Source organism: Dipodomys merriami, unplaced genomic scaffold (assembly GCF_024711535.1).
Source record: "Dipodomys merriami isolate MVZ:Mamm:240054 unplaced genomic scaffold, mDipMer1.0.p SCAF_412, whole genome shotgun sequence".
Taxonomy (NCBI): Eukaryota; Metazoa; Chordata; class Mammalia; order Rodentia; family Heteromyidae; genus Dipodomys; species Dipodomys merriami.
In genome coordinates, this window is record NW_027205738.1 from 69997 (window position 1) to 83484 (window position 13488).

The window sequence follows — 13488 nt, forward strand, 5'->3', positions numbered from 1 at the left end:
TGGCCATGTGAGCCACTGGAGCTAAGCAAGGACTGAACAAAAAACTACAGTCATCCTGCTTACCACACCAGAGGGCTGCAGGACAAGCAGATGTGGTCTATGTACTCATGAATGCAGTGGAGGTGGGCAGAGGACCAAAAGGAATAGCTGCTGCAAGCTCTGAAAACAAGCTCAGTATCATCCCAGCCCTCTTGCTACGTCCTTGGAATACAGGCCTCACTTTTTTGCTAGTACTTGTAGCCCACCACTACACTGACTAGTAATGAGGCTCTTGTTTCTAAATAGAACCAGCTTTCTCTTCCCTAGACAAATTTCAGAAATTCTAAAAGCTTTCCACAAACTGGGAAACTCATTCAATTTCAAATTAGGTCTCTTCTCAAATGTATTTTCAACAAATACCTAGAATATTGTTTCAATTATCAACAACACAAGAAGACAAAAAAATGTACTTCTAGGATTCAGGAATCACTTCCTAAAGTTCATTTTCGATCACTATCTGTGACTTCCTCGGATTAAAAAAGAGACTCTGAGAGATTGCTTTTCCCTATGATTGGCAACAACCCAATTTAAAGCTGTCAGAAGTTATAGGAACCTAAATATGCACAGTTCCAGTAACTCTAATGCCCACACCAAGGCATGTCTACACACTTGATGTGGTGTGCTGAGACCTAAACATAAAGAGATGTGAGGGGAACACAAAGCATAGTCTCAATCATTTGCTTATCGTGTAAACTGTTTGCTGAGAAGAATGTAAAGCATCCAGGGGACCCCCAACTACACTGTTCAGGACCAACCTCATTCTGATCAGACACATCTCCCTCATTTTTGTATCAATAGACTCAATATAGTGGTTCAATTGCAACAAGCAAACTGCTTCACTGATTCAATACCTGCCTCTAAGAATTATTACATTATCAAAGGTCTAGAATATTAATGCTCAAAGGGACTAAAAGAACATTTTGTAGAGACACACAGATAAAAATAACAAAAGACGCTTTTCCTGAAGCTGCCGTGATGTTGATGACCAAGAAAAACCGGATTGCCATTTATGAACTCCTTTTTAAGGAGAGAGTTATGGTGGCCAAGAAGGATGTCCACATGCCCAAGCACCCAGAACTGGCAGACAAGAATGTACCCAACCTTCACGTCATGAAGGCTATGCAGTCTCTCAAGTCTCAGGGCTACGTGAAGAAACAGTTTGCCTGGAGGCATTTTTATTGGTACCTAAGCAATGAGGGTATCCAGTATCTCCACCTGCCTCCTGAGATTGTGCCTGCTACTTTGTGATGCAGCCCACCTGAGACTGGAAGGCCTCAGACAAAAGGTGTGGAGGGCGAGTGGCCTGCAAGACTCACAAGAGGTGAAGCTGACAGACACCTATAGACGGAGTGCTGTGCCCCCTGGTGCTGACAAGAAAGCCAAGGCTGGGGCTGGTTCAGCAACTGAATTGCATTTTAGAGGTGGATTTGGTCATGAATGTGGTCAGCCACCCCAGTAAAGATGGAGATTGTTTTGTGTTGAATAAACTTGTAGCCAGGAAAACAAAAACAAAAACTTGCACTGTTTTATAAATGTCAAGTGTTTGATATTTTAAGTATTTATTTGAAGTATAAAGCATACGTTAAAGTGGACAAACTATAAAGTATATATAGCAAGGTAATTTTTATAAAATAAAAGTGCCCATTTAGCCAGTGCACAGATCAGCAGTAGAACACTGCCAGTGTCCTGGAAGCCTCTGCCTTTCCTAGTCAGTCCTGCCTTCTGTCACCACAGATTTGTGTTGATAGCTGCACATTTCACTTTCTTTGTAAATGCAATCAAATAGGTTGTTTCATTTTATTTCAACAAGAGTAAGTTCATGTTTAATGAAGATGCTCTTGGGTAATTTCTTGAAAGGTAAGATGTGGAAGATTTGGGTCACCATACTAAATGTAGGCAGTTTTGTTTGTTTGCTGTTTGATTCCTATATAGCTCTTGGACAATTCTCAGAAGAACAAGATAAGGCAACAACTAACTGGTTGTACATACCCAAATCAGACAAGTCCTGCATCATGAGCTTACCTTCCTCAGAGTCTCTCATATTTGCACAGCTGGAATCTGGATCACTGGCTTTCAGCTGTATGTCGTGGGCTTTATTTCCTTTGTTTTTATTTTCCTGGGATTTTTTCTTCCCTGCAACACAACATTTATTTATTTGCTCACTCAGTTGTTATCACTCTGAATTCTGGAAGGAGATTATTAACCCAATCATGGTACATTGTGTATTTGTAGGAAATTATTATCATTTTGGATTCCAAAAGAATGGATGATGAATATATTTTTAAGCCAAGTCTTGGGAATTCGTTTCCTTCATAGTTACAGTACCCATCAAGTTAATAATCCTATACAAGTAACAGGCACACAAGAGCATATTGGAGAAAAACAATATAGTATAACTTGGGAGCCCTTTTGGTTAAGACATAACTATTACTGTCAAAGCAAAATAAGAGAAGAGATTCCACAGAATTGTAAGGGATATGCGTGCACACCGGGCAAGTATCAAACACAGGGTAATTATGAATAAATCACACGGGTCAGCTTGTCTCTCAAAGGGCCCTATGGTTTTGACTAAGTCCAGCACAGTTCAGCATTTCACTAATGGTTGGAGGAATGAAGTTCAGGAAATACTAACTGCAGCATTTCAAGTCATTTCATACTTTAGGAACTGAGAAAATAAACTGAGGTCCAGAGAGAATGCAGTAAGGACATGAATTCATTACAGGCAGGTTCCAAAGCATAGGCATAACCCACAACTGCTACTCCGCCTTTGGCATATTTTTCCCTCCAAGAGCTGTTGTTCCTCTGTCTCAAGATGTAAGCAGATTCATACATCTTTCCTGGAACACTTCCTTTTCTCTAACTACTCTCCTCCACAGACCCCTACTGACACAATTGTCCCCCTTTTAGAAACAAGCCACTTTTATCACCGCATTAGCAAAATGAAAAACAAGAACCCATTTATAACTCCTGGAACATATGGAAAATTATATTCTCTACAACAGAGAATCATTAGAGGAACATGTCAAAAACAGATGACATAAAATAGCACCATCAAAAAAATAATAATTAGGACTGAGCCACATGCTGGTGGCTCATGCCTGTAACCTGTAGCTACTCAGGAGGCTGAGATCTGAAGATTACAGTTCAAAGCCAGACAAAACAGGAAAGTGTATGAGACTCTTATCTCCAATTAACCGCAAGAAAGAAAGAAAAAGAAACAGAGAGAGGAGAGAGAGAGAGAGAGGGAGAGAGAGAAAGAGAAAGAGAGAGAAAGAGAGAGAGAGAAAGAAAGAGACAAAGGAGGGGAGGGCGGGCGGGCTGGGAAGGTGGCTCAGTGGTAGAGTGCTTGCCTTACATGCATGAGGCCCTGGGTTCAATTCCTCAGCACCACATAAACAGAACAAGCCAGAAGTGGTGCTGTGGCTCAAGTGGTAGAGCGCTAGCCTTGAGCTGAAGAGCTGAGGGACAGCACCCAGGCCCAGAGTTCAGGTCCCATGACTGACCAAAAAAGAAAGAAAAAGAAAAGAAAGAAAGCTCTAAGTGGAGTTGTGCCTCAAGTGGCAGAGCACTAGCCTTGAGTGAAAAAGGAAGGGGTCAGTATGCCTAGGCCTTGAATCCAAGCCCTAATATTAGTACACACACACAAAAGTTTTTAGTTTGGTTAGCTTCTGTTCCATCCTGTACCCTAAAACTACAGTATGTAAGGTTTCCCTGTAATTCCTATTAATAAGCCTGTTTTTGTCCACAGGTAGTCACTACAGCTTGGGTACACAAGCACACGCTTCACTAAAGCCACATCTGGTGCAAACAGGAAGGGGCACAGTAGAGGGCAATGGATACAGACTATTTCATGGCCCTGCATAGAGATAGGCATCCATCTGTTTAGATGAGAACCTCCCTTTGCCAAACTAGCAGCACTTAGCCTAAATCTGATGGCAAAAGAGGCTCTGGAAGGAGCCACTTGCATTGATGGGAAATCTGGATTGTCTCTTGTTAACCAGCTTACTTGTCCCTACTATGACACATGCCCTTCCTGTGTGAGGCCATATTAGATTACTGATACCAAATACAGTGTTATCACCCACGCACATGCCAACAGAAATGACTATCTGCCTACACAGAATGACCTAATGCTCTTGGCACCACTGCTGTCTGAGAAAAGCCATGCTTCTTTCTTAACTGTGAAGCACCCTGGCCCAGCCCTTGACATGCTTCATTCAAAAGTTACATTGAGATGTTTTTCCCTGAATGAAAAGCCACAAAAATCTTCTAAGGCATCAGAACTACCATATGTCCCAAAGCAAATGGAAGAATGTGACCTTTTCTCACTGGCCACTTACATTCTATAGTGTATGAGATTTTAAGATAAACTAAAATAGAGGGGTATGGTCTAAACATAAATCTTATAGATTTATAAGTCCACGCTGTAAAATTTTGTTGTGATGTAGTCCCTTACAAAGACAATGCAAAGATTTCCTGCAATTCACTGTTGTGAAAAACCTAGTTAGCACTTCACATACCAACAAAATCACACTGGCACTTAAGTACAGTACTGAATAAATGAAATTTGAATGCTTCCATTACAATGAAGCAAAAAACAACTTTACTAATACTGTTCACTAAAAAGTAACAAAATGTTAACTGCATAACTATTTTTAAAGCGCATTTTATTCTTTCCTGCTTAAAAGAATATTAGAAGACCTAGCTCAAACCAATGTCCATTTTTTGGACTCCCCAAACCTAATCCATGAGAAGTTTCCCTTTTACCTCAGCAAAGATGTTTGTATAAAAGTCATGACCATTGAAGTATAAACCACTGTGTAGAGATCAGAAGCCACTTGTACCCTACACAGATAGCTACAGGATATCCAGGTATCTTGACTACATCATGTAAATTTGGATTAGGCTAATATAGATTAATTCTTTGTTGTGGGCGGAGAATGATGTGCAACACTGCTGTATTAACCCACAAATCAACAGTGACCCCACCCCCCTCCAATGTGATGCCCATGTATCAAGACATGGCCAATGTCCCTTGGGGAAGAATTTCTACCTGTTAAGAGCTAAGGGGGGGGGGGGAGGGAGGTGGGAAGGTGGCTCAATGGTAGAGCGCTTGCCTTGCATGCCTGAGGCCCTGGGTTCGATTCCTTGGCACCACATAAGCAAAAAGAAAAAAGCCAGAAGTGGCGCTGTGGCTCAAGTGGTAGAGCACTAGCCTTGAGCTGAAGAGCTGAGGGACAGCACCCAGGCCCAGAGTCAAGGGCCCACGACCGGACCCTCCCCCCCCCCAAAAAAAAAGAGCTACCGGGTTAGCCCAATATACTGTGTGATGGAAAACACTGACAAGACTGTAGTGCGTGTATATATATTAAAAATTATAGTTGAGTACCTGAATAACACTGAGAAACCACTTGTAAAAATGAAGGAATGCAACAGGTAGATTTATCACCAAAGTACTTTGGCAGACAATGACAACTGTGTATCATGGTCCTATGGCTTGTTCACTAAACCCAGATTTGCCTATCACATCAAACAGTTGTCTCATTCCACCAGAACCATCTCTCAAGACACCAGAGATGAAGGCACTCTGAAAACCGTCTGCCCTATTGGCTATTTTGTGGGAGATACCACAATGCCGAGGAGCCAGTAGTATTAATCAGGTTAGAACCAGAGTCCTGCTCACACTTATGCCTAGGGTCATGATACCCAACAGTGCAAGGACAGACAGAAGAATCTGCTACATTTCCTCAATCAGGAAACATCTTCCCTGATACTTGTACTCAATGTCATCAAATTAAAAGGAAAAAAAAAACGGACAGGACACTGCCAAAGGGGATGGGGGCTTGCGAGTTTCTATCTTCCAGGCAAGAGGAGTGGCTGGGCTGGCATGTGGCAAGTACACGAGTGCACTTACCATCGGGGTCCTGCAGAGTCCTGCATGGCGCTACTGCCAGCTGGCTGCTCCACTTGGTCTAGACAAGAAAGATACAGGAATGAAACACAGGAAGTGAAATGGCAATGAAAACAAAGAACAGCATGAAGGACAGGACAAACGACGTTATGTACAGAAGGAAAGGCAATGGGGAAGGAAGGAAAGCAGCAGTTATCTACCACAGCAAGACCTCCACACAAAATCCCTGCATACTTATCTGCTGATGCCAAGATCAATGAAGCAGATTCAATCTCAGGCGGATCAGCATTCATATTTAATCTGATGCCCATACTACTGTGGACCACTCTGTTAGAAGACCCCAAATTTCCAATTTATCCTCCTCTCCTTTCACAGAGTAAACACTCCTGGACTAGAGAGGAGAGTGACCTGCCTGAGGTCCCTTGACTGTCATTAGCTCAGGGGCCACAATTAAAACTCAAAGACAGTAACACCAGAAGTGCACTTTCTGCTACAGTTATTTCTTCAGAGCAACAATGGCAATAAGTATACTTTTATTCTTTAGTGAACACACTTTACACCTATTGTTTCACTTGGCAAACAAAAAACAAAGTCATAAAAACTGAACACAGCTCAGTGGCTCAGGTTTATAATCCCAACTACTTAGGAGGTGATCAGGAAGATATGGCTGCAGGCCAACACTGACAAACAAGGTAGCAAGAAACATCTAAACTAACAAACAAGCTAGGTATATTAGTACACATCTATAATCCCAGCTACACAAGAGGCATAAGTAGGAGGTTCACAGTCTTGGCAAGTCCCAGGCAAAAACACAAGACCCTAAGTGAAAATGACTAAAGCAATGAGGGTTGTGGCATGGCTCAAGGGGTAGCTAGAGAGCCTGCCTACAAAGTGTGCAACCCCAAGTTAAATCTTAGTACAGATAAATAAAACTGTAAATAAGTTATATAACAACTTCTACTGCATTTGTAAAGGAACAAAATCAAATTGTAATTCAGCTTTTTTCCTTTACAGTTTTTGACTTTAACAAGATCCATCAAGCCCAGAAGCCTGATCTGAAATGTCTGCCTGGCACTGAACAATCTCAATGTGTGAGCTTTTACTCTGTAGTAAAGTAAAAGCCATACCAGTGCTTCGACATCCTTAGACAACAGACGGTCAGCTTTACACTGGGAGTTGCAAAATCAAAACTGCCTAAAGCAGCACATGAGTAATTTAACCCAGTCTGGACTATGTTCTACTATTGTAATAAACTAGACAAATACAAGGAAATTCTAGAGAATAAAGTTTCATTTTAAAAAAATGTTCAGGCAGCAAAGAGGATGCAAAATTCCAGAAGGTTTGCTCAAGTTACATTAAAAATTCATCACAGCAGTAAAGGCTCATGCATTTAGCAATTTCAATAATAGATGTGTAGGTGTGCTGTATCCTTAGTCACAAGCTAACAGCAGTATAAAATCAACTGAACTCCAGAGCCCAGAAGCCAGGCCACCAGTCTTTCTTGAGCTTTCCCCTCTTATTTACATTCACAGTTGATTCCAAATCAGTCAAGACCGAATTAGAGTTCCACAGTTGTGGCATGGAAGGTCACTGAAGGACAGGACAACCCTGGACAGAATCAACTCCCTAAAGGTGACCTGCTCCCACTACCTCCTTCCTGTCCTCACCACCCACCCAGCCCTTCCTCCCCACAACTCGACTTCCATGCTCACCATTCCAGTGTAAGTCTACCAACTTCAGAATGCCAAGTCTAGGTGCCTGGATTTCTCCTTGCTATGTTGATAGTGTGACATACCGACCTATCTTCTCTTTCCTACAATTCTCCCCAGCCCTGTGATGCTGCCCTGAAGCTTGGCACAAACTTTCTTTTCTTCCTGCCCTTAGCAGGAGGGCCCTGGTGGCCCATCTGAGGGCTGGAACCATGCTTTCACAGTAGGCTTTAACGAACGAAAACAGCTATACTAAGGGTAGGAAGGCTTAGGGAACACACAGATATGAGATCATGAGGTGAGAGAGAAAAGAAACAGAAGGCCATGGAGTAGGGGAGTCTTGAAGATCATCCTGGTCAGCTTCCCAAAGCTCATAAACACAGCTCTGAGGCTTCATGTCATTCCATGAACCACCTCAAACCTCCTACCCAGTCAGCAGTGACACGGACTTCAACTCCCATCCAAATCTACCACTCTGACCTTTGTGTTCCAGTAGGACTGGTAGTGACACATTCTGGGTTGTAATTTCACTCCTAAAAAACAACCTAACAATGTCATCTGCCTCTCTGGCAAATGTGAGAAATTCACTAAAGCTTCAAGTTCATCATATTATCTTTTCACATTTCTGAGAGAAATGACAGTAGGTCGATAGCATTCAGGGCATCTGGTTTACAGGGTTTGAGTTGCAAAAGGACAAGGAAGACAAGCTAACGTCTATGCTAAATGATCCCTTCCTAATGTTTTAAAAAGCTGAAATCCCCGTTTGAATATGTTGGTAAGGAGGAGAACTGATGTGGCATTAAAAATGGTCAGTTGAGGCTTTATAAGAACCAGTCAATGGGTGGGCAGGGGTTGGACTGCAGCATCGTTTTACATGTGGTAGGTGTGCAGAAGAGGAAAAAAGCTGGGAACAGATAAAATAAGGTTTTCCCCAGGAACCAAGGCTCTATCTAGTTCAATGTCTGCATCCAAAGGGCTTTGGGAGAAGTCAACAGGGTCACACAGGGGATGTGGCAATAGGGTAACTAGTGTCCAAAGGGAGATCAAGGGCGCCAGGGTGGGGCCCTGTTGGTCCAAGCTGGGAGATGCTGCACGTTGTGTGATGTTTTTCACTTAAAACAACTCTGAAGTTCACCTGGCGGTAAGAAAATTCTGCTAAGCTCCCTTGGCAAAATCATACATCTTTTCCTGTAGTTAAACTTACCAAGAGTAGTGCTGTCTGTAATCCTGGAGGTGAATTATAAAAATAAAGTCTCCTTGGTTTTAAGTTGCTTGTGGTATTAAAACAGGGCTGGAGACTTTGCTTCCAACAGAAACAATGGAAAAGTTCTGCAGATCGCAGTAAATTCCTGACATAGCTGCTCCTACCAGGGGGTGGTCGAGGAGCCTGGCTGTGGGCTCCCTCACTCTTCCAAAGGGCAGGCTGGTAGGAGTTGGCAACAGTCACATCTGAAGGGAGTCATGCTTTTAATTTTTCTTTTAAAAAAAAAAAGACTTTATAGTGGCTCCTCAAATACACTTTAACAAACTTAAGGTTTCCTACATTCTTTGAAATCTCAAAGACTTAATTGTCACTAATACTTAAACATGCTGCTAACCTGTTCTATTTTATAATTTAATTTCTGCTCATGGTTTTTTTGTAGGCTTTATCTGTGTCAGTCCCTCCAGGCCATATTAGGGGGGTGTAGTGGGGGGGGGGAAGGGGGAGTTTAAGGACCCAAGGCAGAGGCATGCACTCCGAGTGCCTGATAGCCCCACCTGGAGATCAAGAACCAACCCGTTCCCACCTGAAAACAAAGTCCTTTCCTTTCAAAGCCCAGGAACTATAACACTATATAACATTATAACACTATAATCTCTTGAGTTCACTACCAAATTCAATTTAAAATATTTTTAGGAATAAAAATGAATATGTAAATCTGAGACAAAATTTAACTTGAAACACAAAATACTTTAACATTGTTTATAGAAATGCACACAGAAGCAAGCATCACACCATCATTAACCAACAGAAAATCAATGTAAAATGCATCCACAGATGGAGAGTCAAAGAGAATGGGTGGTGGCAGGCCCGTAGCCCCAGGGCTGTGATGACTAGAGGTGGGCTTTCTTGGCTGACTGTACTAAGATGAATATAACAATAGATTATTTTTCAAAAAAACAAATGACATCAGAAGCAAAATTAATGAGAAAACTGAAAATATTTTTCTGGTTGAGATTAACATACACCATTTTACAAAAGCACAATCTGGAAAAGGCCTCTGCTCAGCTGTGCCTCTACCACAGCAGAACTGTTTCTCTGTCCTCCACCTCCTTCTTGTACAATTGTTCACAAGTCCACTATTCTCAAATCCACAACCGTTACACATTCAAATGGAATTTAAAATATTCTTAACTGGTACTAAATAGCCAGAATTGTTTCTTTATTTGATTGAGTGATGCTAACCTTTAGTGTATATCTTCTGAGTCTTTTCTGTGTGTATCACATGACTTCAAACAAAAAACTAACATCTCCTTCCAAACAGCCACACACTTATTCATCTTCTTGTTTTACTGAAGTCTGTCATGACATCTGCTACTATGTAAATAAAAATCCAAACAATTATCTGTCAATATTAACCGGAGGGCCAAGGTGCTCACAGTCAAGGGTGAACGTAATGATAATATTATCTACTTTTATTTTGCATCTAGCTTAAGACTACCCATTTGAGTATATTCATTTTGCTAGAAGTTTCTAAGCACCTGAGCATTGAAAGACCTAACCTCTTGGCCCTACCATGAAGTCCTACCACCTATTCAGGTGCAACTGCAATTCTGTACAATTTATTTTCACATCAGATATGTAATATGGCCACATCTTAACAAAGTTTGAAAGAAGCACATGCCACACAAGCCCGTGAAGACCCAATCATCATGCTTATGAACTGGAAAAGGATCTGTTCCACCTTTTTTTGCCAGGCAATCTAATCCTCCCTCTGGCAGCTCTCTCCTGCCATGCAGCACCCTCCACACCTGCTGCTATGCCCTTATCCGAAATTAAGGACCAGGACAGACATGGTGGCTCATACCCATAATCTTAGCTACTCTCAGAAGTGAAAAGTCAAAGGCTGGGGAGGCCCCGTCTCAACCAACAAGCCATGTGTGGTAGCTCCCATCTGCAATCCTAACTAGGCAGGTGGAATGGGCAGGAAGAATGGTCAGGGCCAGCCCAGGCAAAAATAAGATCCCATCTGCAAAACAAAAAGTAGATCTAAAGAAAAATTGAAAAAATGCTTGAGAGCATAGCACAGATGGCAGAACACCAGCCTGGCAGGCTCACAGCCCTAAGTTCAACCCCAGTATTACAAAAAGTAAAATAAACAAAAACTTTAAACAGTTATGGGTGGGGATAGGAGGAAAACAATGGGAGAGAGAGAGGGAAAGGTGACACTCTCCAAAAAGAAATATACTCTTCACCTGTCACCTCTCTGTACATCACCTTTATAATAACAATAAAAACATTTTTAAAAAAATTACTTCAATTATCAGGACCGGGTTTTAGAATTAGAGTTTATCCTACGTGAGTGCCCGCAGGTAGGGAAAAGTATCTCTCTCAATCTAGTCCCTTATTTCACCTGTCCCCAGAAGTCTCCCATGCTCAAACTCAGAAAATTCATACTCTTCATTTTCAAAGAGCCAGCCCCAGCCAGGTACTGGTGGCTCACCCCTGTAATTCCAACTACTCAGGAGGCTAAGATCTGAGGATCACAGTGCAAAACCAGCCCAGGGAGTAAAGTCCACGGGACTCTTATCTCCAATTAACCACCAGAAAACACAAAGTGGAGCTGTACCTCAAAGTGGTAGAGCACTTGAGCAAAAGAACTCAGGGACAGCGCCCAGGCCCCAGTTCAAGCCCCATGACTAATAACAACAACAAAAGATTTAGCCTCAATCAAGGGGAGAACACTATTCTGGTCTTGCATTCCTTCCCCCAGTATTAGGGTGGTACTATGAATAAAATAGGTCCTCAACAACAGAAACCCACAGGACTGAAATGGCATGAAACCGCTCCATGGCCCTGTGCCTGGATCTGAGTACTGACAAATATTCTGGTTCAAGACAGATAGGAAGCTGCCATGGCCCATTCTGGTACTATGCACACACCTGACCAGATTCTGTCACTGAGGAGTTAAGACAATGCACATAAAGAGTGGCACAGTGTCTGGCACAAACTCAATAAATGCAATCCATGTTAAGCAGTACCTACTGTAGATTTTACTGCCCAAGTTGTAGAATCCCCATGCCTGCAAGTATAAATTGTCAGCAGATGTTACTTCTTATGAAGACAATGCCATTCTGCTTCTGCTAACAGTTCCTAAGTCAGCCATTTGTTTCATTTGTCTTACCACCCCCAGATTCCTCCCCCACACACTCTGGATATTACAAGTCCACCAAAGACAAAGGAAGAAGAAATGACAATCCTGTTACTCCTTCCTTATGTCCCCACCGGTACTGATGCTTTAAGTGTCGGTTGCAACTATATTTCCATATTTTAAGTCTATAAGTCTATAAGCCTCTGATTTTACCAACTCTGATTTTAACCAACTGTTTCCATTTAATTTTAGGACGCCTATGAGAATCGGGTACCTAAACCCTCTCTCCAGACCGCATGTAGCCAAAGATGAAGGCTGCCTGGGACTAGGGAGGTTGTGTGGTTCTCAAGCACTGTTTAAGGAATAGAAGAAGCCAACCCTTGTGCTGCCTGAGAGTCCCAACTTCTCACAATGCTAAATAAAGATGTGGCCCAAATCATCACAGCTGCTTCTCTAAAACTGATATTGCCAACTTAATGCCTTCTTTAAAAAAAAAAACACAAAAAAACAGTTCTTTCACACTTCATTTTTTCCCCCTAATTTCAAATCCAGAAAGATGGCAAAGAAATCTGTCATGTTACCAGGAATGTTTATATTAAGTAACAGGAGAATGCATGAAGTTCATTAATTTTCTACAATTATGGTATTTATCATGTAAAAATTTATACACACACAACTTAAAAATACTTGTTTACTTTTCTTTTTTTTTTTTTTTGGTCCAGTCGTGGGGCCTGAACTCTGGGCCTGGACACTGTCCCTCAGCTCTTCAGCTCAAGGCTAGCGCTCTACCACTAGAGCCACAGCGCCACTTCTGGCTTTTTTCTTTTTGCTTGTGGTGCTGAGGAATCGAACCCAGGGCCTCAGGCAGGCAAGGCAAGTGCTCTACCACTGAGCCACCTTCCCAGCCCCACTTGTTTACTTTTCTTATTGTTGTTCTGGGCCTGGGACTTGAACTCATAGCCTGGGCACTGTCCCTGAGCTCTTCACCTCAATGTGAGCACTCTATCACTTGAGCCACAGTGCCACTTCCAGTTTTCTGGTAGTTAACTGGCGATAAGAGTTTCACAGACTTTCCTGCCCGAGATGGCTTTGAACTGCGATCCTCAGATCTCAGCCTCCTGAGTAGCTAGGATTACAGGCCTGAGCCACCCATGTCTGGCTTACCTACTCTTTATTTCTCTTAAAGAATTTACTAATGTATTTGACACCTTTTTTGTCCTCCCTAGCTATAACTACTATTTTGAATTTTACTAAATGCTACCTTTTACTATTTATTGTTTTTATCTTGTATTTCAGTTTTGTATACTTTTACTGTCTGTTTCATCTGGAGTTCATTGAACTTCTTTGAGGGTTCACAGTCTTACTATTAAGTTTAATACAATTTTTTTAAAAAAGACATATGTCACACACCCCTGTAATTGCTTCCAAACAGTTACTTTCATGGCTGTCAGATGCTACCTAAGAAAATAACACTTCT

At 41.9% G+C, this 13488-nt stretch overlaps 1 protein-coding gene, 1 non-coding gene and 1 pseudogene across 5 annotated transcripts in view; 1 reads left to right on the forward strand and 2 right to left on the reverse strand.

Annotated features, from left to right (window-relative positions):
• Positions 1 to 13488, reverse strand: part of LOC138807133 (PR domain zinc finger protein 2-like) — a 98321-nt gene that overhangs the window by 30533 nt on the left and 54300 nt on the right. For all 4 annotated transcript variants that reach the window (XM_069992700.1, XM_069992697.1, XM_069992699.1 and 1 more), the window contains one exon: positions 2062 to 2172. In XM_069992700.1, the coding sequence (XP_069848801.1) occupies positions 2062 to 2172 (111 nt within the window). The remainder of the gene's footprint in view (positions 1 to 2061; positions 2173 to 13488) is intronic.
• Positions 1008 to 1532, forward strand: LOC138807153 (small ribosomal subunit protein eS10-like; annotated as a pseudogene).
• Positions 10492 to 10595, reverse strand: LOC138807158 (small nucleolar RNA U13). The gene has a single exon (XR_011366068.1). It is a non-coding gene; the product is annotated as a small nucleolar RNA U13 (small nucleolar RNA).